This window comes from Rhinoraja longicauda, chromosome 10 (assembly GCF_053455715.1).
Source record: "Rhinoraja longicauda isolate Sanriku21f chromosome 10, sRhiLon1.1, whole genome shotgun sequence".
NCBI classification, from domain to species: domain Eukaryota; kingdom Metazoa; phylum Chordata; class Chondrichthyes; order Rajiformes; family Arhynchobatidae; genus Rhinoraja; species Rhinoraja longicauda.
The window spans coordinates 4660854-4685873 of record NC_135962.1 but is presented as its reverse complement, the minus strand read 5'-3'; the positions used below and the strand labels follow the sequence as shown (position 1 = coordinate 4685873).

The 25020-nt window shown below is 43.4% G+C and overlaps 1 protein-coding gene across 4 annotated transcripts in view; it reads right to left on the bottom strand.

The window, feature by feature from the left end:
- Window positions 1-25020, bottom strand: part of ino80 (INO80 complex ATPase subunit) — a 144467-nt gene that overhangs the window by 30553 nt on the left and 88894 nt on the right. For all 4 annotated transcript variants that reach the window (XM_078406099.1, XM_078406102.1, XM_078406101.1 and 1 more), the window contains exons 25-27: window positions 23025-23165; window positions 14708-14933; window positions 1165-1292 (exon numbers count right to left, since the gene is read on the bottom strand). In XM_078406099.1, coding sequence (XP_078262225.1) covers window positions 1165-1292; window positions 14708-14933; window positions 23025-23165 — 495 coding nt within the window. The remainder of the gene's footprint in view (window positions 1-1164; window positions 1293-14707; window positions 14934-23024; window positions 23166-25020) is intronic.

The following is a 25020-nucleotide window of genomic DNA, read 5'->3' as shown; positions in this document are numbered from 1 at the left end:
AGCATCTGCAGTTATTTTCTTAAACTTTATCCCTGCGTCAGATCATACCACAACCTTGTCCTACGGAGAAATAAAGTACCACAAGGTACATGGCTAGGGATGAATTCATTCACACTAACGATACACACAATATATCCCATCTTTTGAGAGCTTGTTCTTACGAAGGTGCATTTCCAACTTGTTGATCCTTGCATTACCAATCATTCAAAGGCGGATAGGAAAGAACTGCAGACGCTGGTTTAAATCCAAGGTAGACACAAAATGCTGGAGTAATTCAGCAAGTCAGGCAGCATCTCTGGAGAGAACAAATGAGTCCTTCTCTCCAGAGATGCTGCCTGACCCGCTGAGTTACTCCAGCATTTTGTGTCTACATTCAAAGGTGGATGTTGATTTTAGAGCACCTGAGGTACATTGATTAACTAAAGTAGATTCCAGACCAAAATCTGTAGCTGGGGTCCATTTTACTACCTATTCTGTTCAGGTTACTTAAATGCTTCCCATTTGCTCTTTTGATTAAACGGTATGGACTAGCCAAAGGTTCTCTTCCCCTCTTTGGAAGCTAGTTTGTAATGTAACTGAGTGCATACTTATCGTTGATCTGAAAATGCACTCATGTGAAAATATTAATATCCATCTAAGGAAAGGGCTTCTGTATCTTGTACGCAGCTTTCCTCTTGTTCAAAACAATGTCTCCGTTGGGATTTTCAGCACAGCTGCACTGCTTTGGAGGTTTTCAAACAGTCCATTCTCGTGAAACTTTTCCAAATACCTACCAACCCATTATTTTGCCCCAAATTATTATTTTTAAAAACCTTCCTGATCAAGTTCATAGGATTTTATGGGCAAGTTCAAACTGGAATCCCCATTTTGTGGCAATCTCCAGTAATTCAAAGTTCCCATAAATGGCCCTCATCTTTCTAATTTTATTACCACAGAGGTGATGACTGATGTCACCGGTCGGTCGTTGTGCCTTGAACTGATTCTCTCAGCAGAATGACCAGCTTTTAAAGGAACAGCCACCGGCAGGTGATTTAACAGGACATATTCAACACACAAGGCATTATTTTATTTTCCCCAGTGGTCAGTCGAGTCTGTCTTTTGTTGAATATTTCTTTTTGTAATCTTACCAGTCGTATTTCATTCATTGTTAACCAAGTTACTCACCTCCAGGAGATCAATCATCCGTGTCATCTGGGAGTAAATGAGCACACGATGACCGTGAGATTTCAAGCGTTTCAGGAGGATATCAAGGGTGTGCAGTTTCCCACTGTCTGTGATCAAGCATTCCTTATCTGAAATAGAGAGATATTAAACTACTTTAGAGGTCTTTTAAAAAAAAATGATCGTCCCTCTTTCAAAGCACGCGTCCTCCATGGGGCTCAATTCCATGGACCTGACCTAGTCATTAAATGAACATGCACGATATATCTTCACTGGATATTTGTCAGATGCAACATATTCAATCTCGATGCTATGCTCACCGATGCTACGCATGTCCCACCAAAAGTCAATGGATGCGAATATAACGCAGCGAACCAATCATAGTCCGTTGATCTGACCAAACCCTAACAAAGTAAACCACTACATTGCTCAACCAGAAACGCATCGTATATTTAAACACAAGAAAGAAAAGTTTTGAACAACAAGCAAATGAATCAGGGGCAAGAGTTCACTGACAGGATTCAATGTCATACCATAGCCTCCAATGCTGTAAAATCTATATACTAAAACTCTTGTTTGTTTGTTTGTTCCTGAACTACAGCCAAAACGGTCCCTGATAGCGTGACAATTTTAGGCCCACCTTACTCACCGTCGTCACTTTGGTGCTAATGGAAGAAGTTTCATTGAAATCGGTGTCAAATTTTTTAAGTTATTCGCATTTTAAAGTTTAAATCTATCTCCTAGGGAGGGGGGGGAGGGAGAAGGGAGGGAGGGGGTGGAGGGAAGAGGATGGATAAGGGCGGTTGAGTGGGGAGGGGAAGGGGGAGGGAGGGGGAGGGAGGGTAGGGGGAAGGGGGGGAGGGAGGGGAGGTAGAGGGGGGAGGAGGGCAGGGGAGGAAGAAGTGGGGGGGAGGTGGAGGGAGGGGAGGGAGGAGGGGAGGGGAAGGGGAGAGGGAGGGGAAGAGGGAGGGGAAGAGGGAGGGGAAGAGGGAGGGGAAGAGGGAGGGGAAGAGGGAGGGGAAGGGGGAGGGGGAGGGAGGGGGGAAGGTGGGGGGAAGGAGGGAGGGAGGGAGGGGAGGTAGAGGGGGGGAGGAGGGGGGGGAGGGAGAAGTGATGGGGAGGGGGAGGGAGGGGAGGGGAGAAGGGGAGGGAGGAGGGGAAGGGGAAGGGGAGAGGGAGGGGGGAGGGAGAGGAGGGGGGGAGGGAGAGGAAGGGGGGAGGGAGGGAGGGGGGGGGAGGAGGGAGGGGAGGGAGAGGAGGAGAGGGTGCTGCACCAATGCAGGAGAGGTTTGGGCCCAACGGGTCCACTTGGTCTAGTTGATTCTAAAATTGTCTCAATGCTGTGAACAAGTCAAGTCAAGTCAAATTTATTTGTCACATACACATACTCGATGTGCAGTGAAATGAAAGTGGCAATGCCTGCGGGTTGTGCACAAAAAGAATTACAGTTACAGCATATAAATAAAGTTAATAAGTTACTAAACATAGCACAAAAAGTGTCGACAAAAATTTAGTCTCTGGGGTTATCAAAGTTGACAGTCCTGATGGCCTGTGGGAAGAAGCTCCGTCTCATCCTCTCCGTTTTCACAGCGTGACAGCGGAGGCGTTTGCCTGACCGTAGCATCTTGAACAGTCCGTTACTGGGGTGGCAGGGGTCCCTCATGATCTTGCTTGCTCTGGATCTGCACCTCCTGATGTATAGGTCCTGCAGGGGGACGAGTGTAGTTCCCATGGTGCGTTCTGCCGAACGCACTACTCTCTGCAGGGCCATCCTGTCCTGGGCAGAGCTGTTCCCAAACCAGACTGTAATGTTGCCGGACAGGATGCTCTCTACAGCCCCAGAGTAGAAGCAATGAAGGATCCTCAGCGACACTCTGAATTTCCTCAGTTGTCTAAGGTGGTAAAGGCGCTGCTTAGCCTTACCCACCAGTGCGGCAATGTGCGTTGCCCACGTCAGATCCTCTGCGATGCGGACTCCCAAGTATTTGAAACTGCTCACCCTATCCACAATAGACCCATTTATCTCCAGTGGCGTGTACGTCCTTGGATGTTTAGCCCTTCTGAAGTCCACAATCAGCTCCTTTGTTTTAGTGACATTCAAGAGGAGGCTATTGTCCTGACACCAGTGTGCCAGATCAGCCACCTCCTCCCGGTAGGCCTTCTCATCGTTGTTGGAGATCCGGCCCACCACCAGTGTCATCAGCAAACTTGATGATGGAGTTTGAGCTGAACCTGGCCCTACAGTCATGTGTGTACAGGGAGTACAGTAGGGGGCTAAGGACGCAGCCCTGGGGGGATCCTATGTTCAGGGTGAGGGAGCTAGATGTGTGTTCCCCCATCCTGACTACTTGGGGCCTGGCAGTGAGAAAGTCCAGGACCCAGGCACACAGAGGGATGCTAAGCCCCAGTTCCAGCAGCTTCTCAACCAGTCTGCTGGGGACTATTGTGTTGAATGCTGAACTAAAGTCAATGAACAGCATCCTCACACAGTACAGATATCAGGTTGCAGGGATTCAGTGTAGAAGTTGTATTAAATTAAACCCAACCCAACCTGAATACGGAGTCTAAGGTTTTTAATTTTCGATTGCATACCCAGTACATTGTTGGCTTTGGCTGGGCCGTGTGGCATTGGGGCTGACACTAGGTGGACAATGACTATACCAACACTTGCAGTGGGGTAAACTCACATGATATGGTTATTTATCAATCAATGACAAGTGACAAGAAGGCCCAGATTGGCGTGAGGCGCAGTCCCTCGTCGTCAGTGTGCAGGTGGGGAGGCACTGGCAATCTTGGGTTTGTCCCAGCAGCTCAGTCCTGGCCTCAAAGGAGTAGGTGCTGTGATCCCAGGCTTGTCCCTGCAGTTCACTCTTGCTTCGTTAGGCTTGTCCTGGCAGCTCACTCAATCTTGAAGGAGGAGGCAGGGCGATCTCAGACTTGTCCCTACAATTCACTCTTGCCTTGAAAGAGGCGGCATTGGCAGTCTCAGGCTTGTCCAGATGGCTCAGCCTTGGCCTTGTAGAGAAGGAGCTGGTGGTCTTGGGCTTGTCACGGCAGCTCAGTCTTTGCCTTGAAGAGTTGCCACAGGTAATACGGTTTGTTGCGGTCGCTCAGTCTTTGCCTAGACGAGACAGCACTGGTGGTCTAAGGCTTATCCTGGCGGCTCAGCCTTTGCCCCTCAGCCTTTGCCCCTCATAGAGCAGGTGAGGAGGCACTGGTGATGTCAGGCTTGTCCCAGCCACTCAGTCTTAGCCTCAAAGGAAGCACTGCCTGGCTAGGGATTCTCCCAGCAGCTCAGTCTTGACCTTGTAGAAGAGAGGATGGCGGTCTCGGGTTTGTCCCGGCAGCTCAGTCTTCCTTCAAATCTGCAAAGTGGGCATGCAGCTGGTAGGGAGGCACTCCACTTTTTCTCTCTTTTGCTGCTTCTTACCCCACCCCCTTTTCCTCCTCCTCTTTTGGCTGGAATTGCTTTGGCTATTAAGGAAGTGGGCGATAAGATTCAGGTGGGCCAATCCAATAACAGCCATTACTTCTTTGGCTGTCATCTCAGCTCAATCAAGAGCTCTGTCCAGAGTGCCAGTGTTTTTTCAGCAGCCAGACCCTGTTTTAGGTGCTGGGAACTGGCTTTTCCCAGCCTGTCTGCCAGCGTCGGGGATCAGAATAGCATCCGAGGGAGGAGGTACTGCTACTGTACCACTGTACTCCACTGATATAGGTACCTATGCACTTCCCATGTAACAGAATTTACATCTTGTCCATTTAAATAAATGCGTGCAACACGTAAAACTGCAACAATCTTCTCAGCATAAAAATGATGCTGGACATAAATGACAAAAGGCATCTTGGATTTCTTGCTCTCTCTTTAATTTGTTTTATACACTATAAAAATGAGGGCTTCCATCATATTTACAGACTGATAGTGGCACATCGCTGTCAAATTAGTTCAAGTCACTTACTACTTGTACCGCTGAGAATATCTGCGAAAAAAAAGACGCCACAACTCTCGTTCACACAGTTTAGTTTTGTTGAGGCGATTGGAGGGTCAAGTTTGCCCCCAGTGGGGCACAGGAACTCTGGAATTTCAGCCTGACCGGAGCAGACAAATCCATTCCCACAGCTGACGTTGTATCTCACCCTCACCCCTACTCCCACCCCCACCCCGCACATTAACACTATCCTACACACACTAGGGACAATTTTTCTTTTTACATTTTACCCAGTCAATTAACCTACATACCTGCACATCTTTGGAGTGTGGGAGGAAACCGAAGATCTCGGAGAAAACCCACGCAGGTCACGGGGAGAACGTACAAACTCCGTACAGACGGCGCTCGTAGTCAGGATCGAACCTGAGTCTCCGGCGCTGCATTTGCTGTAAGGCAGCAACTCTACCGCTGCGCCACCGTGCCGCCCCTAATATAGGCACATTACCTCCACATCTACCATCAAGATTATTTGGGAATGCAAAGTCATTCTTTCACATTTACACAGTTAAAATCCCCGAACAATCCATCTAATAATACAGCACAATACAGATCAGTCTGAAGAAGGGTCTCCACCATCAGTCTGAAGGTCTCGACCTGAAAAGTCACCCATTCCTTCTCTCCAGAGATGCTGCCCGAGTTACTCCAGCATTTTGTGTCTACCTTTGATTCAAACCAGCACCTGCAGTTCTTGCCTACACAATAATACAGCACAGTTCAAGACGGCTGACCGGCTTGGCTAATTAAGTGGCAATAAATACTTGCTTTGCCAGTGTTGCTCACATCACAAATAAATAAGCCACATCCCTTATCTGAATATTACCATAGAAAGCTGGGCAGATCTTTGTGGGATTTCACTCTTTGTGAACAATGACAGGCATATTTGCTTATGTGATAATTACATAATTATAATAATTAGAGTCATAAAGCACAGAAACAGTTCCTTTGGTCCACTTCATCCGTACCAACCAAGAACTGTAGACTGTCTTTGGTTGCACTACGGACACAGTGTTTCTTGCTCATTTATTGAATTTTTGTTTATTACATTATCTATGTGTATTGTGTTTGCAGGCCTATTATGCTGCAGCATGGAAGAATGTAATTGTTGCATTGTCGGTACATATGACAATGCTTCAGCCTTTCAGAAGTAATACTTTTGTGAAGCAATTTGGGATGCTTGTGAGAAGCAGGCTTTATTAATTTGTCCTTATTTGATACCTGTATCGGGTGATTACCTTCACTGTACATATAAGAAAATAACTGCAGATGCTGGTACAAAGCGAAGGTATTTATTCACAAAATGCTGGAGTGACTCAGCAGGTCAGGCAGCATCTCAGGAGAGAAGGAATGGGCGATGTTTCGGGTCGAGACCCTTCTTCAGACTGAAGCACCTTCACTGTACAGGTGCTACAGCTGAAGCATTAAACACCACAATGGGATATTTCATTGAGGAAAGCAAGAGGATTTGAACTGTTAAAATATCTAATCAAACACATCAGAGAAAGGTCAGTGCCGTGTGTGAACCTAACTGTTCCATTCTTCCTGTTTGCATTTTATATTTAGATGGGAGCTGGGAAGGGAAATAGGAGATGGTTTGGCCCAGATGTGCACTACTCCATAACTCATTTCCACAACAGGAGGAAATTTAACAGGCGAGCTTCCTGGTTTGTTTGCTGGCAGGAGACTAGAGTAAAGCATTTAGCAAAGCAGAGCTGATTTTCTACTATGAAATAGTAACAGGACTATAGAAGTACTGTTTATTAAAGCAAATCGGTTTTCACTGCAAATGTTCTAGTTGCTCATAGACTAAAATAAATACTTTGTGCTGAGAGAAGCTCAAACTCCCTCTGGCCTGAAAGGGGAACAGCTACCTTTCGGAGCAAGCTGGATAAGTTACATATAAATTACAGATAAAGAAAATGGTTGTAAAGTTAGATTTGTCTTGAGTGTGTGACATGTAAGATGAACAGAACAGCAACATGAGTAATTTAAAGATTAATCCTTTGATGGCAGTCACATCCCTGCCCCAAATAAAATACAAAGTAGTAAACTTTGTTTAATTAGTTTAATTGGCTTAATTAGTTGTTAATCTATATACTAAAACTCTCCTTTGTTATCTTGTTTGTGACTGAACTTCAGCCAAAACGGTACACAATAGCGCGACAATTTTAGGCCCACCTTACTCGCCATTGTCACTTTAGTGATAATGCAAGTAGTTTCATTGAAATCGGTGTTATATTTTTAAAGTTGTTCACATTTTTAATTTTAAAAGGAGGGGAGGGGGAGGGGGGAGTGGGGGAGAAGGAAGAGGGGTGAGGAGAGAGGGGAGGGGGGGAGGACATGGTGCTGCACCAATGCAGGAGAGGTTTGGGCCCAACGGGTCCACTTGGTCTAGTTTAACATAAACCTCCCCAGACCAGAGGTCCTCTGATTTGCCCAGGCATGATTATTGCACAAACCTGTGGCGAATCCATCCCTAAAGTTTATAGTGTATAACCTGTATGATACACAGGACCACAGGTTTCCAAGTTTGTTGTGCTCTTGTTTACATAATAAAAATTGAGAAAATTCCTCAAACTATAAATCAAGATTGAACATCCTCAAGCGAAAACACAAAGAATGTCAGACTCCTCCAATTCATCTAGATTAGCAAAGTTACTCACACATAAAAAAAAACTGGTGTGGAAAACCAAAAAGTCACATTTGTAAAATGGATGGAGGGTGCCACTTTGGTCATGGGACGCAGGTGTTACGATTGTCCTTGGGAAGGCGCTGCTGAGAAGCTGCCTTCAACGTCCACAGTCCTTGCCATCACAGTAATGTCCAGATGTTTTGATTTAGTACCTGACATTTTAGGATCTGAGGCATTGCAACAGGAACTATATTTTGCATCCAGGCTATGTTGCAGCTGCTCTAGGAACATTTGTTTAAAATAGGGCCATTCCCCAATATTAATAGCTGCCACCTTGAGTACAACATCACAAAGTCAATGGTTCTGTGAGGGTTTAACCTCAGCCAAAGAAATGGATTTGGGTAGGAGCCAGCCCGGCCTGCTTTGTGAATTATATGTTTGGCCAGATATTCACTTGCTTTTATGCTGCTTCAGAATTATCAAGCTCTCAGGTTTGTCACCGTCAGTTGTTCCTGAGCATGAGGAAATCAGTGTGGGAAGCCAATGAACTCAACAGCAACACTGACTGTGGGGTCTGAGAGAAACTATGAGGGGAAACTGTGCAGGAAGTATTTATTGTTGACTGCTGGTCCTCAGAGGGTAGAAGCAGTGCAATGTGCCACGTAAACAGATCACTTTCTGCTATTTAACCCTATCTGCAAATTGAGCTGTAATTACTCAGACTCTTCCCATTCATGACGATGGAAACTGCTGACAGCTAGAAGAGTAAAAAGGTCAAAACCTGTCACAGCCGTAGTTGCATTCAATAACACGCTGTGACATTGCAACCAGACCCCAGCGTCCTTCAGGAAACACATTTCCAAGTTACAGTTTAATGTGTGTTATTTCAATGAAAGAGCTTAATTAAAAGAAAACAGGACAGGCCTTGCCACAAATTTACACCAGGCCTAGTAAATAACACAGTGCTTCAAATTCAGCATGGTCCACACTGCAGTGACTGACCTCCACATACCATGATTGCACCCAGTGCCATGATGACTGACCTGCCAGTTAACTTTCCAAACAACAAATCTTTGAGATGTGGAAGAAAACCGGTTTAGAGAGTCATACAGCACGGAAACTGTCCTATCGGCCCAACTCGTCCAAGATGCCCCATCTAAGTTACTCCCATTTACCGATATTTGATCCATTTCCCTCTAAACCTTTCCTTGGAGGAACCCAGTAGAAGGATTTTGGTGGTTCAGAGGAAGAATAGACAATAGACAATAGGTGCAGGAGGAGGCCATTCGGCCCTTCGAGCCAGCACCGCCATTCAATGTGATCATGGCTGATCATTCTCAATCAGTACCCCGTTCCTGCCTTCTCCCCATACCCCCTGACTCCGCTATCCTTAAGAGCTCTATCTAGCTCTCTTGAATGCATTCAGAGAATTGGCCTCCACTGCCTTCTGAGGCAGAGAATTCCACAGATTCACAACTCTCTGACTGAAAAAGTTTTTCCTCATCTCAGTTCTAAATGGCCTACCCCTTATTCTTAAACTGTGGCCCCTTGTTCTGGACTCCAATAACATTGGGAACATGTTTCCTGCCTCTAACGTGTCCAACCCCTTAATAATCTTATACGTTTCGATAAGATCTCCTCTCATCCTTCTAAATTCCAGTGCAATGTGCAACCATCACATGCAACAGTGTACCAAGAATGGAAGTTCACATGAACGAACGACCTTATCCAGAAACCGAGCCATGCCAAAACTCTGCAACAAATGAACTACCATGTCCTCACTGTTGCAGGGAAGTACAGCAGTCAGATGCACAAGGCGTGTCTTAATCGTTTTGTTTGTGGGAGGAATTCAGTTCGTAATTAGGTGTAAAGCTATTCCCAATCAACACTAATAAAATAAATTATTTGGTGCTTTATTACATTGCTGCTTTGAATTGGCACATTACAAGCTAACTACCAAAGGTAATAGAGCAGAGCAAGATAGACCACTCGACCCTAAAAACCGTAGTATGTCATGGCGCCATTTTAGTAGGCAGAAACTTAGAAACATTTTAAAAGAAAAATAACAAAAATCTGTGGATTGATAGATGAGATATATTCTGCATTTTTATGGCATCGTCACATATACTGTTCCCCCAAAACACTGATTACATTACGGGAGGCATAGCGAACGGCGGGTTTTGCTTATTAAAATGACGGTCATTACGCTCCTTTGCGTACAACACTTCAGTATAGGCGATTTCGACGGGGTGGTTCATCTTGCTCCTCTAGTATCTTTGCTAACTACCTTCAGAAACCAAGTCATCAGTTGTATAACATTTTGAATTTCTTGAAGGGTGCTGTTTTTCAGATTTCCAGCTCTTGCATTTTGCTTTTAATTATTTTGGGAGGCCACAAGAATTTACAGGAATTGGTACAGGACACTTCTAGCTGTGATTTAGCGACAAAAAGTTGACAATTTTGAATGGGCTCCTGGAAGGCAACTTAGAATGAGGGACGACACGCTTTGGAATAAACAGAATGTGTGCCGTGATAGCTCAGTAAAATTGACCCACAACATTGTTACTAGTTGTGCATTCATACCTTTTAATATGATGCACAGGCTATTAATGATAACTCAGCTTTCACATTATGTTTCATTGCACTCTCTTGATGTCACTTTCACCTTTTGTTCATTGGAAGTCCCAGTATTGAGAGAAAATAAATTTATCTTCCATGTAAAATAGCACATCTTTTAAAAATTGTTGTCATGCCTCAAAAGAGAGCAATGAACCACCAAAATTAGTTACCCAGATTGTTTATGATTGAAAAAAAATATTTTACTTATTCATTTGGCCCCATTTATTAACAATGGGCAGCCTTATAATTTTGTAATGTGGCTGAAAGTTATAGTTCCTTACAGTTTTATAACATAGGTCAACCATTCAATTAGAGATCTACACTGTCGTGCGGTCACAACACTGCTTCCATTTTATCAAAGAAACCAAGCTCGTAGTTGATCCCAGAAACTTTCCAGAAATGTATTGCATGGAAGAATATTAGAAGGCTGGGCCAGAATTTGCAAAAGGGGATTAGATAGACCAGGAAAGGAAGAAAGTTGCAGGGTTATGGGGAATAAAGCTGAGCGTTGGGACTCCAAATATTCTTTCATTTACTATGCATACTATGACTGCTACAGAAGTAAATCAGAGTCTCTGTATCCTTTGGCAACTGTGTCAACTCTTGACGATCCAAGGTCTTTCCACCAGCTACATAAAATAAAAGTCAGGAGCGCCATACAATTCTCTCTACCTGCCTGGTCAATTGCAGCTCCATCGGCAGTCAAGAGGGCTGACAATTACAAAATAGTGCAGCTCATTTGATTAGTACCCCACCCATTACACTAAAATTAATTCCTTCCACACTACAAATCATCGACTAAAATTCACTGGAATTAGTCACTCAGGCTTCTTAACAGCACCTCCCAAACGGCAGCCTTTACCATCACGTAAGAAATAGGAGCACGGGAACACTACCATCATCAGGTTCCCTCCAAGTTGCTTATAATCCTAACTTGAAAATACATCACCGTTCCTTCACCACCAAGTCCGAATGGCCTCCTCCTGTACCTATTGTCTATTGAATCTTGAAACTGCCTACCAAACAGTAGTTCACCAGAAGGACGAACACAGTTCACCACCACCTCCAAGGAGGGAATTATGGATCAGCTTGTCATGGGGCTGGCTAGCAATGTGCAGGAGCTAAAGATCTGCATCTATCACAATGGAATGTCACTGGCATGGTGGTTAATCTACATCAACTAGTCCATATTACAATGACTAATCTGTAGTTAAAACTATTTCTGACAGTCTTGTTGTCTTACAAGTATTAACTTCTGCAACAGGAACTTGTACACAAAGTTGTTTAAACATCTGTTGTTTTACTGTGTAAGCTAAATAGTTAGGAATGTACTGCAGGAAGAATTAGTCACAGTAAGTACTTGTAAAACCATACAATAACCAAGAAAAGTAAGCAACTGTCTAGGGACTCGGGGCCTGATTGTTGGGAGCTGGTGACGTATAAAACTTTGCAACTCTCTATAAAGGAACTGCTTGTCATGTCAGAACTCCAACACCACCCAATGGTAAGAATTAATAGACAATAGGTGCAGGTGTAGGCCATTCTGCCCTTCGAGCCAGCACCACCATTCAATGGCTGATCATTCTCAATCAGTACCCCATTCCTGCCTTCTCCCCATACCTCCTGACTCCGCTATCCTTAAGAGCTCTATCTCGCTCTCTCTTGAAAGCATTCAGAGAATTGGCCTCCACTGCCTTCTGAGGCAGAGAATTCCACAGATTTACAATTCTCTGACTAAAAAAGTTTTTCCTCATCTCCGTGCTAAATGGCCTACCCCTTATTCTTAAACTGTGACCCCTGGTTCTGGACTCCCCCAACATTGGGAACATGTTTCCTGCCTCTAACGTGTCCAACCCCTTAATAATCTTATATGTTTCAATAAGATCCCCTCTCATCCTTCTAAATTCCAGTGTATACAAGCCTAGTTGCTCCAGTCTTTCAACATACGACATTCCCGCCATTCCTGGAATTAACCTAGTAAACCTACGCTGCACGACCTCAATAGCAAGAATATCCTCCCTCAAATTTGGAAACCAAAACTGTACACAGTACTCCAGGTGCGGTCTCACTAGGGCCCTGTACAACTGCAGAAAGACCTCTTTGCTCCTGCAATCAACTCCTCTTGTTATGAGCAATGCAACAGCTAAACTATCTACAACGCCTCAAGAATAGTACATCAATAATACATGTTTCCAGATTAAGTGACCAGACGCAAAATATCATCTGCCCATTTCCCTCCACAGATGCTGCCTGACCCAGAGTCCCTCCAACTCTTGATGTGGTGCTGTGATGCGACTTTGGGGTATCAGTATAATGGTGGAAAGGAATTGGCTTGTGAGGCTGACGAGGGTTATGCATTAGGATGGAGCCGAGATTAGGATCTGATTGCGGGATGATCATCTTGTTGGGAATGCACTGTAGGCACCAAAATCGCCTTGGGGAATTAGAAGAGCAAATATGCCAGGAGATTACAGGCAGCTGCAAGACTAATGCATTAATTATAGGGGATTTTATCTTTATCAATATAGACTGTGACTGTCATAGTGCAAAAGGCTTAGACAGAGCGGAATTTGTTAAACGTGTTCACGAACGTTTCCTCAGGCAATATGTAGAGGGGACAAAGCTTGATTTACTCTTAAGAAATTGGAACGGGCAAGTGGCTGAAGTGTTCATGCCTATTTTTTGGGACCAGCGACCATTGCTCAGTTAGCTTTAAGATAGTTACGATAAATACTGGACAGGCCTGCGAGTTATAATTCTGAATTGGGGCAATGCCCATTTGATGATTTTATACAGAAACTCGCTCAAGTTGACTGGAGTTTGCAGATTGTTAGGTGAAGATGGCGAAGAGAGAGAAAAAAGGTCCCTCAGAAACCAAAATGGTCAACCTTTTGTGGGCAAAGTCCAGAGGATTTCTCCTCTGTGTTTATCGTGGAGAAAGACATAAAGACTGGGGAACTTAGGACAGTCAATGGAAATATCTTGGGGACAGCCAATATTCTGCTTGAGGCAGTGCTGGCGAGGAGGTCTCAAACCATTCTAGTAGGGAAGATTCGTTAGCAGATTTCTCATCAACAGCAAAAATTAGCTAAAGGGACCAAGGAACTGGAAATTATTAAAGTGACATAAGGCATCACAAATGTGGAGAAATATTAACTTTTGCCTCTCCCGATGGATGCCACCTGACCAGAGTATTTTTTGTATTCTCAATGTATACTGCAGATTTCCAGCATCGATAGTTCTTTTATAAAGTGCAAATGCAGCACTGGGTCCAGTCTGCTTTATCCTAGAAAGATGGCTATCAATATGCAGGATATGGTGCTGCTATCAAATCTGTAGGATATCCAACAGCACTGCTCTCATCAACCTATCAAAAATTCAACGGCAGACCTATAAATTACTGTACTGCACATCGACGCTTCACTTTATTAAATCATACAAATCTACAGCCAGTTGCTGACCATTCAAACCAATTGCTCACCCGTGCATCTTTTAGATTTTAGGATACCTGTATCCACCAATTTGGGGCACTGAGTTTCGGATCCCCGTCAAGAGAAATTATATTTTGACAATTGCCCTCTCATCCTTCTATCAACTTAATTTATCTAGCAAGTAAATGTATCTGATTGATCTGCTGCACATCAGACAATAGTTTTCTGGCAATGTAAGCAAAATGCATAAATTCTACATTTTAGAATATTGAAGACAGCACATATGCAGCATAGTGTTTATTCAACAGTTGGATGCAGATGTCGGCTTTGGGAATGGATCTGCCAGCTCCGGCCGGGCCGGAGTCCAGAGCCCCGGCTGAGGTGGGGAAAAATTGGACCTGGTGATTGGCGCAGAAGTCCTGATGAGGTTGGAATCGGCCTAGGTGCCACATTTTCAGTGGGACTTCCAGTGGGGATTTCAAGTGTGCCCTCATAATTTTGACCACCAGTTGGCGGAAAACCACCGGTGGAGCTTTACAGGAAGTTAGTGTAGTCGATAATCTTTATGGATTAAATTGCATTGTCTAAATCTTCCTTGATCAACATGTTTAACAAACTCTGGGAAGAACTCACTTGATTTCCACGTGACATATCGTGTAAATGAAGCGATTACGCTCCCCTGGAATTGTACCTAGTTTTTGAACTTCAGTCAATGTCGAGGGAAAATAAACCAACATACTGCTGATTGGAATTCAATATAGAGAATCCATCTTTACTTCAAAGCATTTACATTTTTTAGCTTAGAGACTCAGGATTATATCCAGAACCCAAATTGCTATATTTGAAGAATTAACATAAGCACAAAAATCCAATTTACTCACCAGGGATCCTAATAAAGGACCAGCCATGTCTCAACTGAACCGCGAGCAAGCCCCCAGGTTCTTCAACGAAGAAGGCAGTTAGTCGATTTCTCCAGTTAAGTGCTAGTTGTGGGGTTCCGTATAGGAGGCACTGCTTGGCTGTGAGTTGACCCCCTTCCCTCATCAATCGACGCTCGTACTCTGCACTTCTATCACAGCAGTAGATATCGCGTGGGATAGCAGTCACCTGAAATACACAAACAAGGCAGGGGATTAGAGTTGGCAGAAGAAAGCCATCACATTGCATCATCCATTTCACTGCTCAAGACATTTACGGTCTGGAGTCAGGACCAGGTTCTTTACATTTGCCATCAAACATACAGCGACAACCTCATTCCACATGAATCCAAGTTATTGCATCTACATGAATCGCACTTACCCATGTTTCCCCCATATCCCTCTAAACCTTTCTTAACCATATACCTGTCCAAATATATTTTAAATGGTGTTATAGTACCTGGTTGTACTTCCTCCTCTGCCAGCCAGTTCCATAAACCCATCACTTGTTGCGTGAAAGAAATTGCCCCTCAGGTTTCTATTAAGTCTTGCTCCTTTCACCTTAAACCCATGCCCTCGAGTTCTAGATTCCCCTACCCTGGGTAAAAGACTACATTCACCATATCCATCCCCCTCATGATCTTATACCTCTCTATATGATCAATCTTAGCCTCCAGCACTCCAAGGAATAAAGTCCTTGCTTGCCCAATTTCTCCCTATAGCTCAGGCCTTCAAGTTCTGATAACATCCTCTTAAATCTTCTCTGCGCTCTTTCCAGCCGAACAACATCCTCCCTCTCGCAGGGTGATCAAAATTGAACACAATACTCCAAATACAGCCTCACCAAACCGTGTACAACTATAACATAACACCCCAGCTTCTATACTAAAAAAGACTCAACGTGCTGGAGCAACCCAGTGAGTCAGGCAGCATCTCTGGAGGATATGGACAAGTGACGTTTCGGGTTGTCTTTCTTTAGATTGAGTAAACCAACATCTGTAGTTCCTCGTATCCACATTCTGTACTCAATAACCTGACTGAAGCCCAATCTATCTAAAGCATTCTTGACCACTCCGTCCACCTGTGATGCCACTTCCAAAGAACTATGTACCTGCACTCATAGATCAGTCTGAAGAAGAGTCTCGACCCGAAACGTCACCCATTCCTTCTCTCCTGACCCGCTGAGTGACTCCAGCATTTTGTGTCTACCTTGCACTCATAGATCCCTCTGCTCTAGACTCCCCAGGGCTCTGCCATTCACCATGAAGGTCCTGCCCTGGTTTGACTTCCCAAAATGCACACCTCACAAGTCTGCATTGAACTGCATTCCCCAGCCCATTTGCCCATCTGATTCTGCTGTAAATTTTAATACACCACCTTCATCATTTACGATACCATCCACTTTCATGTCATCTCCAAACAGGTTGATACTAATCTTAAACATAACATTTTTAGAATTTGATTCCTTCCTGTGATTCAAACGCAAGTTCTCAAGCTGAAGACTGCACTTGCAGGTTTCACGAGATCAACAGGTTTTTATTCACTTAGTATCAGAGTTGTTGACTTCCTAGGAAACGACTTCTTGTTTAAACTAATTAAAAAGGTTGGTAAAAGGATAGTCTTTCTGGTTGTCAGTTTCATAAAAAGTTTGAAATTCATGAGACTAAATAGCACTTGATTCTCAACGTGCAAATTTAAATGACCAATGTTCTTCACTCTTCACCGGCTACAACTAATAGTGACTCTTTTCAAAGACCCGGTTTAAAATGCAATTATGTTTCTGTTTCAATCTTTGATTCTTTGGAATGAAGAGTACAGTTATGTTTGAGCGTGCAACAGCCTCTCCCAAGCTCTGATTTATCACATTGCTACAGATGGACGGACGACTTAACTCACCAGAGTTATGGCAAAGCAAAATCTTGAGCAGCAAATATGTAACCTAATGGACAGGAAACGCAAACACTGAATAATAGCCAGCTTCCTTTATTACCATGAGATCTACTCGCTTGTTCTTTACAGATCCAAATATTGATAGCACCAGGAGCCAAATGCTACCTGTAACTCTGGACAAGATCCTAATCTATTCTCCAGATTTTCATTTCAGGACAATGATACTGCGCTGGGATTGAATGGAACTAGGTTAATTATCTCCAAAGGAAAGCCTGTGCAAAATCAGCATCGTGACAGCATAACCAGGTTAAGTCATTGAGTTTATTGTCACATGCACAAGTACAGTGATTACTAGTATCAGGTGTATCATTGTAATAATATGACTAGAGTTCATATATGACTAGAGTTCATATGGGCGGCACGGTAGCGCAGCGGTAAAGTTGCTGCTTTACAGCGAATGCAGCGCCGGAGACTCAGGTTCGATCCTGACTACGGGTGCTGCACTGTAAGGAGTTTGTACGTTCTCCCCGTGACCTGCGTGGGTTTTCTCCGAGATCTTCGGTTTCCTCCCACACTCCAAAGACGTACAGGTATGTAGGTTAATTGGCTGGGTAAATGTAAAAATTGTCCCTAGTGGGTGTAGGATAGTGTTAATGTACGGGGATCGCTGGGCGGCACGGACTTGGTGGGCCGAAAAGGCCTGTTTCCGGCTGTATATATATGATATGATATGATATATTAGGATTCTGCGCATTACAATAAATATCCATATTAATGTTGGTGTTGTTTTTCCTACCATAACCAAACAGAGGGCAGAAGAGCATCTTTGGGATATAAGCCTTGAGCAGCAAGCTCCAGATCTGAGTGCTTCTGGTAGGGACCTGACCTGCACTGTTTTGAGTACAAAGCGAGATTAAGCTGTGCCAAGCAGGGTCATTGGCTGAAGAAACCACATCAGATGCTGGAAATCATAAATAAAAACAAAAAATGCTGGAAAATCTCAGGTCATGTAGCATCAATCATGGAAAGAGTTAACGTGAAAAGTAAGAGAGACAAAATGGTCTACAGGTAGCATCCTATCAGATGTCCTATCAGATGTTCAAAAGGAAACGACAAAAATGTAGTGGTGATATTTAGTGTTGAGAAGCAAGAGCATGAGTACTTGCCACACATCCAAGTTGCAGAACAACTTTCAAGTCACAACAACTTTCAAGTCACAAATTTGCACGTTGAGAATCAAGTGCTATTTAGTCTCATGAATTTCAAACTTTTTATTTGTGTTTTCAACTTGGATCCTTACAGGGCAAGGCTCGCTTTGTATTAATCTATCCGAACTGCCAATCCCGCACAGCTTTTTTTTTTTGCAAAATATTTTTATTCAGAACAGATTTAAATGACATTGCAATGAACGTGCAGATGTACATTTTAAAATAAATCAGCACAAAGAAGAAAAGAGACGTTAATAAGAAACACTCAAATAATACACAAAAGAAAAATACAAGAATATACAGAAACATAAAAGAAATATAAATAATTTTAAAAAATAGTAATGCAAAATCCCAAGAATCCAACCATACCATCAGTCACACACCCCACCCTGGCTAATTAAGAATGAAGAGTGCACCTACACTTAACAGAGATTAACAAACCAGCCCTTAGTCTGGCAGAACCTGCAAGACTGTGAAGTATGATAAAAAAGGTTTTCATTTGTGAAAATATTTAATCAGTCCATCCCCTCAATGTATATTTAATTTTCTCAAGTTTAAGAAAAAACACTGCATCTTTGAGCCACTGTGACACAGGGGAAGGGTTAGGAGATTTCCACTGTAGGAGTAGGCGACGTCTGGCTATTAAAGATATAAAATTAATAATTTTGTTTTGCACAGAGTTTAATCGACCTGACTCATCTGGGGTCCCAAAGATAGCTTTCAATGGACAGGGCAGTAGATGTATTCCCATTACGGTAGACATTATATTAAAGTAGCCAGACCAAAAATTATGTAATCGTGGACAAAGGAAAAACATATGGCTCAAATGACAGTGTGGGCTCGAACATCTATCACATTTATCCTCCACCTCTGGATAAATCCCAGACAGTCTTGATTTAGAAAAATGGACCCTGTGTATAACCTTAAACTGAATGAGTGCAAGACGAGCGCAAGACATGACAGTACACAGCCCACCCACAACGTTATCCCACCACTCCTCAGTAAGTTGAAGTCCCAGTTCTTCCTCCCGAGCAGCCCTTGTTTTTAAGAGTCGGACTGATTGCAAAGATCCAGAATGCGGTTATACATCTCTGAAACAATCCCTCTTTGTTGTGACTCGAAAGTAAGCAAACCATCCCATGTTTGTCGTGGAGGTGAAGAGGGGAAATTAGAAAAACATTTACAAACAAAGTATCTAATTTGGAAGTACCTAAAAAAATGATTTGCTGGTAATCCATACAATGATGATAAATTGGTAAAACTGTTAAAAATACCATCTGAAAACAAATCAAGAAAACATCGTATACCTTTGTTATGCCTTACCGAAAAAGCGGAACCCAAATGCGAGGGAGGAAACAGGTAATTGTTACATAATGGACCTAAAGGAGATGCAGCTAGAAATTTGAAATGTTTCCTGAATTGATACCAAATCTTTAGAGTATTGAGCACAACAGGATTTTGATAAACAATGAAATCTTGGTTGGAAGAGAGGAATATATAAGAGCAGATATAGAGGATGAAGGCGGGCAAGAGCGGGCTTCCAGCTAAATGAGGCAAATCAACCCAACAACGTATTTTATGAATGTGTGTAGCCCAGTAGTAGAATTGAAAGTTCGGTAAAGCGAGACCACCACTGAACTGACATCGTTGGAGTAATGGTTTACGGACCCTCGGGGGCTTCGCACCCCAAATAAAAGAGCTAATCATTTTGTCTAAGGAGTCAAAAAAATGTTTTGATAAGAATAAGGGAATCGATTGAAACAAATAAAGAAATTGAGGCAAAACATTCATTTTAACAAAATTAATCTTCCCAATTAAAGAGAGAGGCAGATTATTCCATCTCTGAAAATCAGTTTTCACTTTAGTCATGAGCGGGGTAAAGTTGGCAGACAAAAGACCTGAGAATGTACGCGTCACATTGATGCGAAGATGCTTGAATCCAGAACGAGTGATTTTAAAGAGCAAATCAGCTTCCTGAAGTTGCAAAGCTGTAAAGCTGTTGCGTTAATGGGGTAACATTCACTCTTGTGAAGATTTAGTTTATATCCTGAAAAAGAACTAAAAATATCCAGAATAGATAGAATGCCCGGAAGACAAGATGCAGGATCAGTTACATACAGCAACAAATCATCCGCATACAGAGATAAATGATATTCGACACCGTTACGAATAACACCTTTGAAGGAAGTGGAGGACCTTAAAAGAAAAGGCCAGTGGTTCAATAGCCAAAGCAAAGGGAGATGGATATAAAGGACAGCCCTGACGTGTCCCACGTTCTATTGCAAAGTATTTAGAACGAATATCATTTGTTTGAACACTAGCTTGTGGCGATCCATAGAGTAATAAGGGGAGTTGAGTATAGGAGCAAAGAGGTCCTTCGGCAGTTGTACAGGACCCTAGCGAGACCACACCTGGAGTACTGTGTGCAGTTTTGGTCTCCAAACCTGAGGAAGGACATTCTTGCTATTGAAGGAATGCAGCGTAGGTTCAACAGGTTAATTCCCGGAATGGCGGGACTGTCGTACGTTGAAAGGCTGGAGCGACTGGGCTTGAATACTCTGGAATTTAGAAGGATGAAAGGGGATCTTATTGAAACATATAAGATTATTAAGGGATTGGACATGCTAGAGGCAGGAAACATGTTCCCGATGTGGGGGGAGTCCCGAACCAGGGGCCACAGTTTAAGAATAAGGGGAATAAGGGGACTTTGCAGAGTTAGATGGACAATTGTTCATTGTGATTGATAGTCACTCCAAGTGGGTTGAGGTGTTTCCGATGCAAAAACGACATCCAGCAAAACGATAGACATTTTGCGAGGGTTGTTTGCGTCCTATGGATTTCCAGAGGAAATTGTGTCTGATAACGGACCACAATTCTGTTCACAAGAGTTTGCACAATTCATGAAAGGGAATGCTGTAAAACACACTAGAGTAGCTCCATACCATCCCACTTCCAATGGAGCAGCAGAACGCACAGTGCAAATTGTGAAGCGTACATTAGTCAAACAACTGCTGGATCCAAATCCAAAGAAAAGATAGTTGTGTTTGTTTCACAAACTGGCTAACTTTCTGATTACATATCGAAACACACCTCACACCACTACTGGTCAAACACCAGCTGAACTGTTCTTCAAAAGAAAACCCAGAACAAGGTTTTCACTGTTGAAACCAAACTTGGCTCAAACAGTAGAAGAGAAACAGGAGAAACATAAAGCATATCATGACGGAAGTAGAGTAAAGGAAAGGAGTGTTGAGTTGAATCAGAAGGTAAAGGTGAAAAACCATCATCACAAGTGGGTGAAGTGGTTACCTGGAAGATTAGTGAGAAAGTGCAGACCACGGACATACTTGGTCAAGATGTTTGGAAGTGGAAAGGTGAGAAAAGTACACATTGACCATGTCATGCCCATGCAAGCACAGACAGGGTTGAAATCAGACCCAATTAGACGAGTCAGATAATTGGGTTACCACTCAAGTACAGGTACCAGATGAAACGGAAATGGTACAAGAAGGTACACAAGTTAGTGAGAGTTTGAATCAGCCTGAAAATGGAGGTTCAATTGGGTTGACAGTCAAACTTGATGGACTGGAATCTATGAATGTAGGTCAAAAGGAAGGCTTGACTGGATTCAAAATGAGTCCAAGTGGTTCTAAACAGTCAGACACTTTTGGTCAGGGAAGATATCCAGAAAGAAGGAGAAACCCAGTGGTTAGGTTAGGTTTAACTTGTGAAGTTATTTCCTGAAATGCACATATCATTGTATACGCAACATTGTATGCCCTCATTTTATTCAGGTTATATAAAAGTAAACTATCAGACAAGATTGTAATAATTTCATACTGTTGGTTATATTCAAAACAAAATGTCCACAGGGAAATATATTTTGTATTAGGGTGGAAGGAGTTGTAATAGCGCCACCTTTGGTTGGAGGATTGTAAATGATTGAATATACCACAGTACAGCTGGGCAGTCATGCTCCGGTCAGCAGTGAGTTAACTTGTTATTCTGTGTCTGAGCTCAAGATATCACACCACCGATCGGGCGTGGAAGTCCCGATGAGGTCGAGATTGGCTGCCTTGCCCAGCCTCGGTGCCACATTTCCGGGGAGACTCCCAAGGCGCGGGGGATTTCTCGCGGAACCCCTAGCGACCTCTAGCGGAACCTAGTGTACATCACAGGGTCTATATATCGGGGGGGTTTTCGATCCGATTTCTCCGTTTATTTGGCAAAGTGAAAAACGCGGAAACCATGCAAAACAACCACGGAAAATGGATTTTAAAAACGCGGAAATCCGCGGAAAGTTCACATGCCTGCAATAGGGAGAACAGTGATGTGCCTTCTCGGCCCCCAAAGCACCCAATTGAATTGTAATCTCAGTACCAAGCTCAGGAAACTGGGTCTCTGAGCATCACTTTGCTCAAGTGGATATTCCTTGCAGGTTTGTAGGTTAATTGGCTTCTGTAAATTGCCCCTAGTGTGTAGGATAGAACTAACATACGTATAACCTTTGGTCGGCGCAGACGTGGTGGGCTGAAGAGCCTGTTCCACGTTGCATCTCTAAACTAAACCAAACCTACAGCCCTGAAAATACAGCAATAGTAAACTCATCAATAATTCATCTAATTGCACAAATTCACTGGCCCATATCGAAGAAATAAATATTTCTGAATATTTAAAAAAGCATTCGTTACATCAATGAGCTAAAGTGCAATTTGCACTTACACATATTCGTACAAGGAATCTTATTGTCCAGCGAGGATTCTATACTTTCCAAGTCAAGCCAAGGGTGGGTTTCAGACACTCCTTTGAAAGGTAAAGCACTTATTTATAAACCTCTGTATACACTTTGTCAAAAATTAGTTGATGGCTTGTGGAAGGGCAGGGTGAGGTAGAGGAGAGTAACAGCTGGCAAGACCAAGGATTGGAGATAGAGAGGCAAGGTGAGATTGGCCGAAAACCCAGAAAAGGGGGAGCTTTGAGAAGGTGCAGTGCTGAGGAATGTTTACCTCAAATGTTTCCCCTTTCCCTACTTAGTGGAAACATCCTTCCCAAATGCAGTCCCCTTCCCAGTTCAAATGTCCAATCCCATGACTCGAGTTCCTGAAATAAATGAGGCTACAAACTGAACTTGCTCTCTGCACTACCAGTGGATAAAACGTTAGAATAAATGGATAGTTACTCACCCCGGGAATGCTGCTGTAAAGATAGGCTGGGAATTCTGTGGGCTGACTGTGGCGGATGATTGAGGTAGCAGACTTTCGTCGATAGACACGGTGCTGATTATGGCTGATAAATGGTTTGTAGTAGCCAGTAAAACAAAGGCCCTATGGGAGAGAACAGACCATTCATGGAAATCAGTGTTACCCAAAAGAAACCTTGCTCGCGCCTATTTTTGCAAAAGAAACACTAATCAGAACAAAAAACAGTGCTGGAGTAACTCAGCAGGCCAGGCAATCTCTGTGGAGGAAGTGCACAGACAAATTTTCGGGTCAAGGCTCTTCTTCAGACACTAATGAGAATAGTTAACACAATATACAATGGGATGTCTGCATTTTTTCAATGAAACAAAATCAAATAAAAATAGACACAGTAATCGAGTGGGCCTGGCAGCATCTCCGAAGAACATGGATAAGCGGGGTTTTGGTTTTCAATGTTCACACCATTGGATTGTAAGCTACCCAAGCGGAATACGAGATTCTGTTCCTCCATTTGTGTGCAGCCTGACTCTGGCAATGGAGGAGGCTCAGAACAGAAAGGGCAATGTGGGATGGGAAGGAGAGTTAAAATGGTTCGCAACCAGGACATCCAGCATGCCTTGACAGACCAAACTCAAGAGTTCGGTGATACAGTTGCCTCGCTATGCTTGGCCTCGCCGACGTAAAGAAAACCACATTTGGAGCACCGAACGCAAACAAGGTTTGGAGCTGCATGTGAACCTGTCTCACCTGGAATGACTGCTGGAATCAACCCCCCCTCACCTGTATCCACCCATCACTTGCCAGACTTTGCCCCACTCCACCTCTGTTCCACCTTTCTCTCCTCCTAAATTAGTCTGAAGATCCCGACCCGAAATGACGCCTGCCCACGTTCTCCAGAAATGCTGCCCGACCCATTGAGTTACTCCAGCACTTAGTTATATATAAACCAGCATCAGCAAGACCTTATGTCCTGAAACAAAAATAGACTGTGCTTTTACCAGCTTCCACCCCTTTTTGTTGGCACTATTCTTGTCTTCACTGCTTCATTTGTGAAGTCAAAGAAAGGCCACTGAAGTGTTGAGAGAGATTAGAAATCTTAAATAATCAAGGGTGTCATACTGACCCTTGCACCCAAAGACAATGCACAGCAGTAGTGCCCCAAATGCATTTTTTGCAGCACTAATAGGTTGCTTGTCCTAAAATTGTCACGGCAGGCCAATGTAATGAACTATAAGCATTAAAATGTAAATCTGTCTCATAGAACATAGTGCAGTTCAACAGCACAGGAACAGGCTCTCTGGCTGACAATGTTTGTGCTGAACATGATGCCCAGCTGAGCTGATCTCATCTGTCTGCACATGATCCATATACGTCTATTCCCTGTATTTCTATGTGCATATCTAAAAGGCACTTAAACGGCACAATCATATCCGACTCCACCACCACTGGAGTCAATGAGTTCCAGGGTGCCATTACTCTGTGTAAACAAAGCCTTGCTCTGCACATCTCCAATTAACATTCCCCCTCCCACCTTATAGCTATGCCCTTTAGTATTGGGCATGTCCATCCTGGGTAAAAGATTCTGACGGGCTACCTTATACATGCCTCTCATAATTTTACATACTTCTATCAAGTCTCCCCTCAAGCTCCGACATTTTAGAGAAAAAAAAATCCAAGTCTATCCAACCGCTCCTCGTTGCTAAAACCCTCCAATCAAGACAGCAATCTGGCAAACCTCCTCTGCACCCTCCCCAAAACTTCCACATCTTTCTTGTAACGGGGCGAATAAAACTACAAGCATTACTCCAAATGTGACCTTACTAAAGTCCTAAAGAGCTACATCATGACTCTAATATTCAATGCCCCTTGCAATGATGACAAGTGTACCATATGTCTTCTTTACCGCCCTATCTACTTGTGCTGCCACTTTTACTGAGCTATGAACTTGGACTCCAAGATCCCTCTGCACATAAATGCTGTT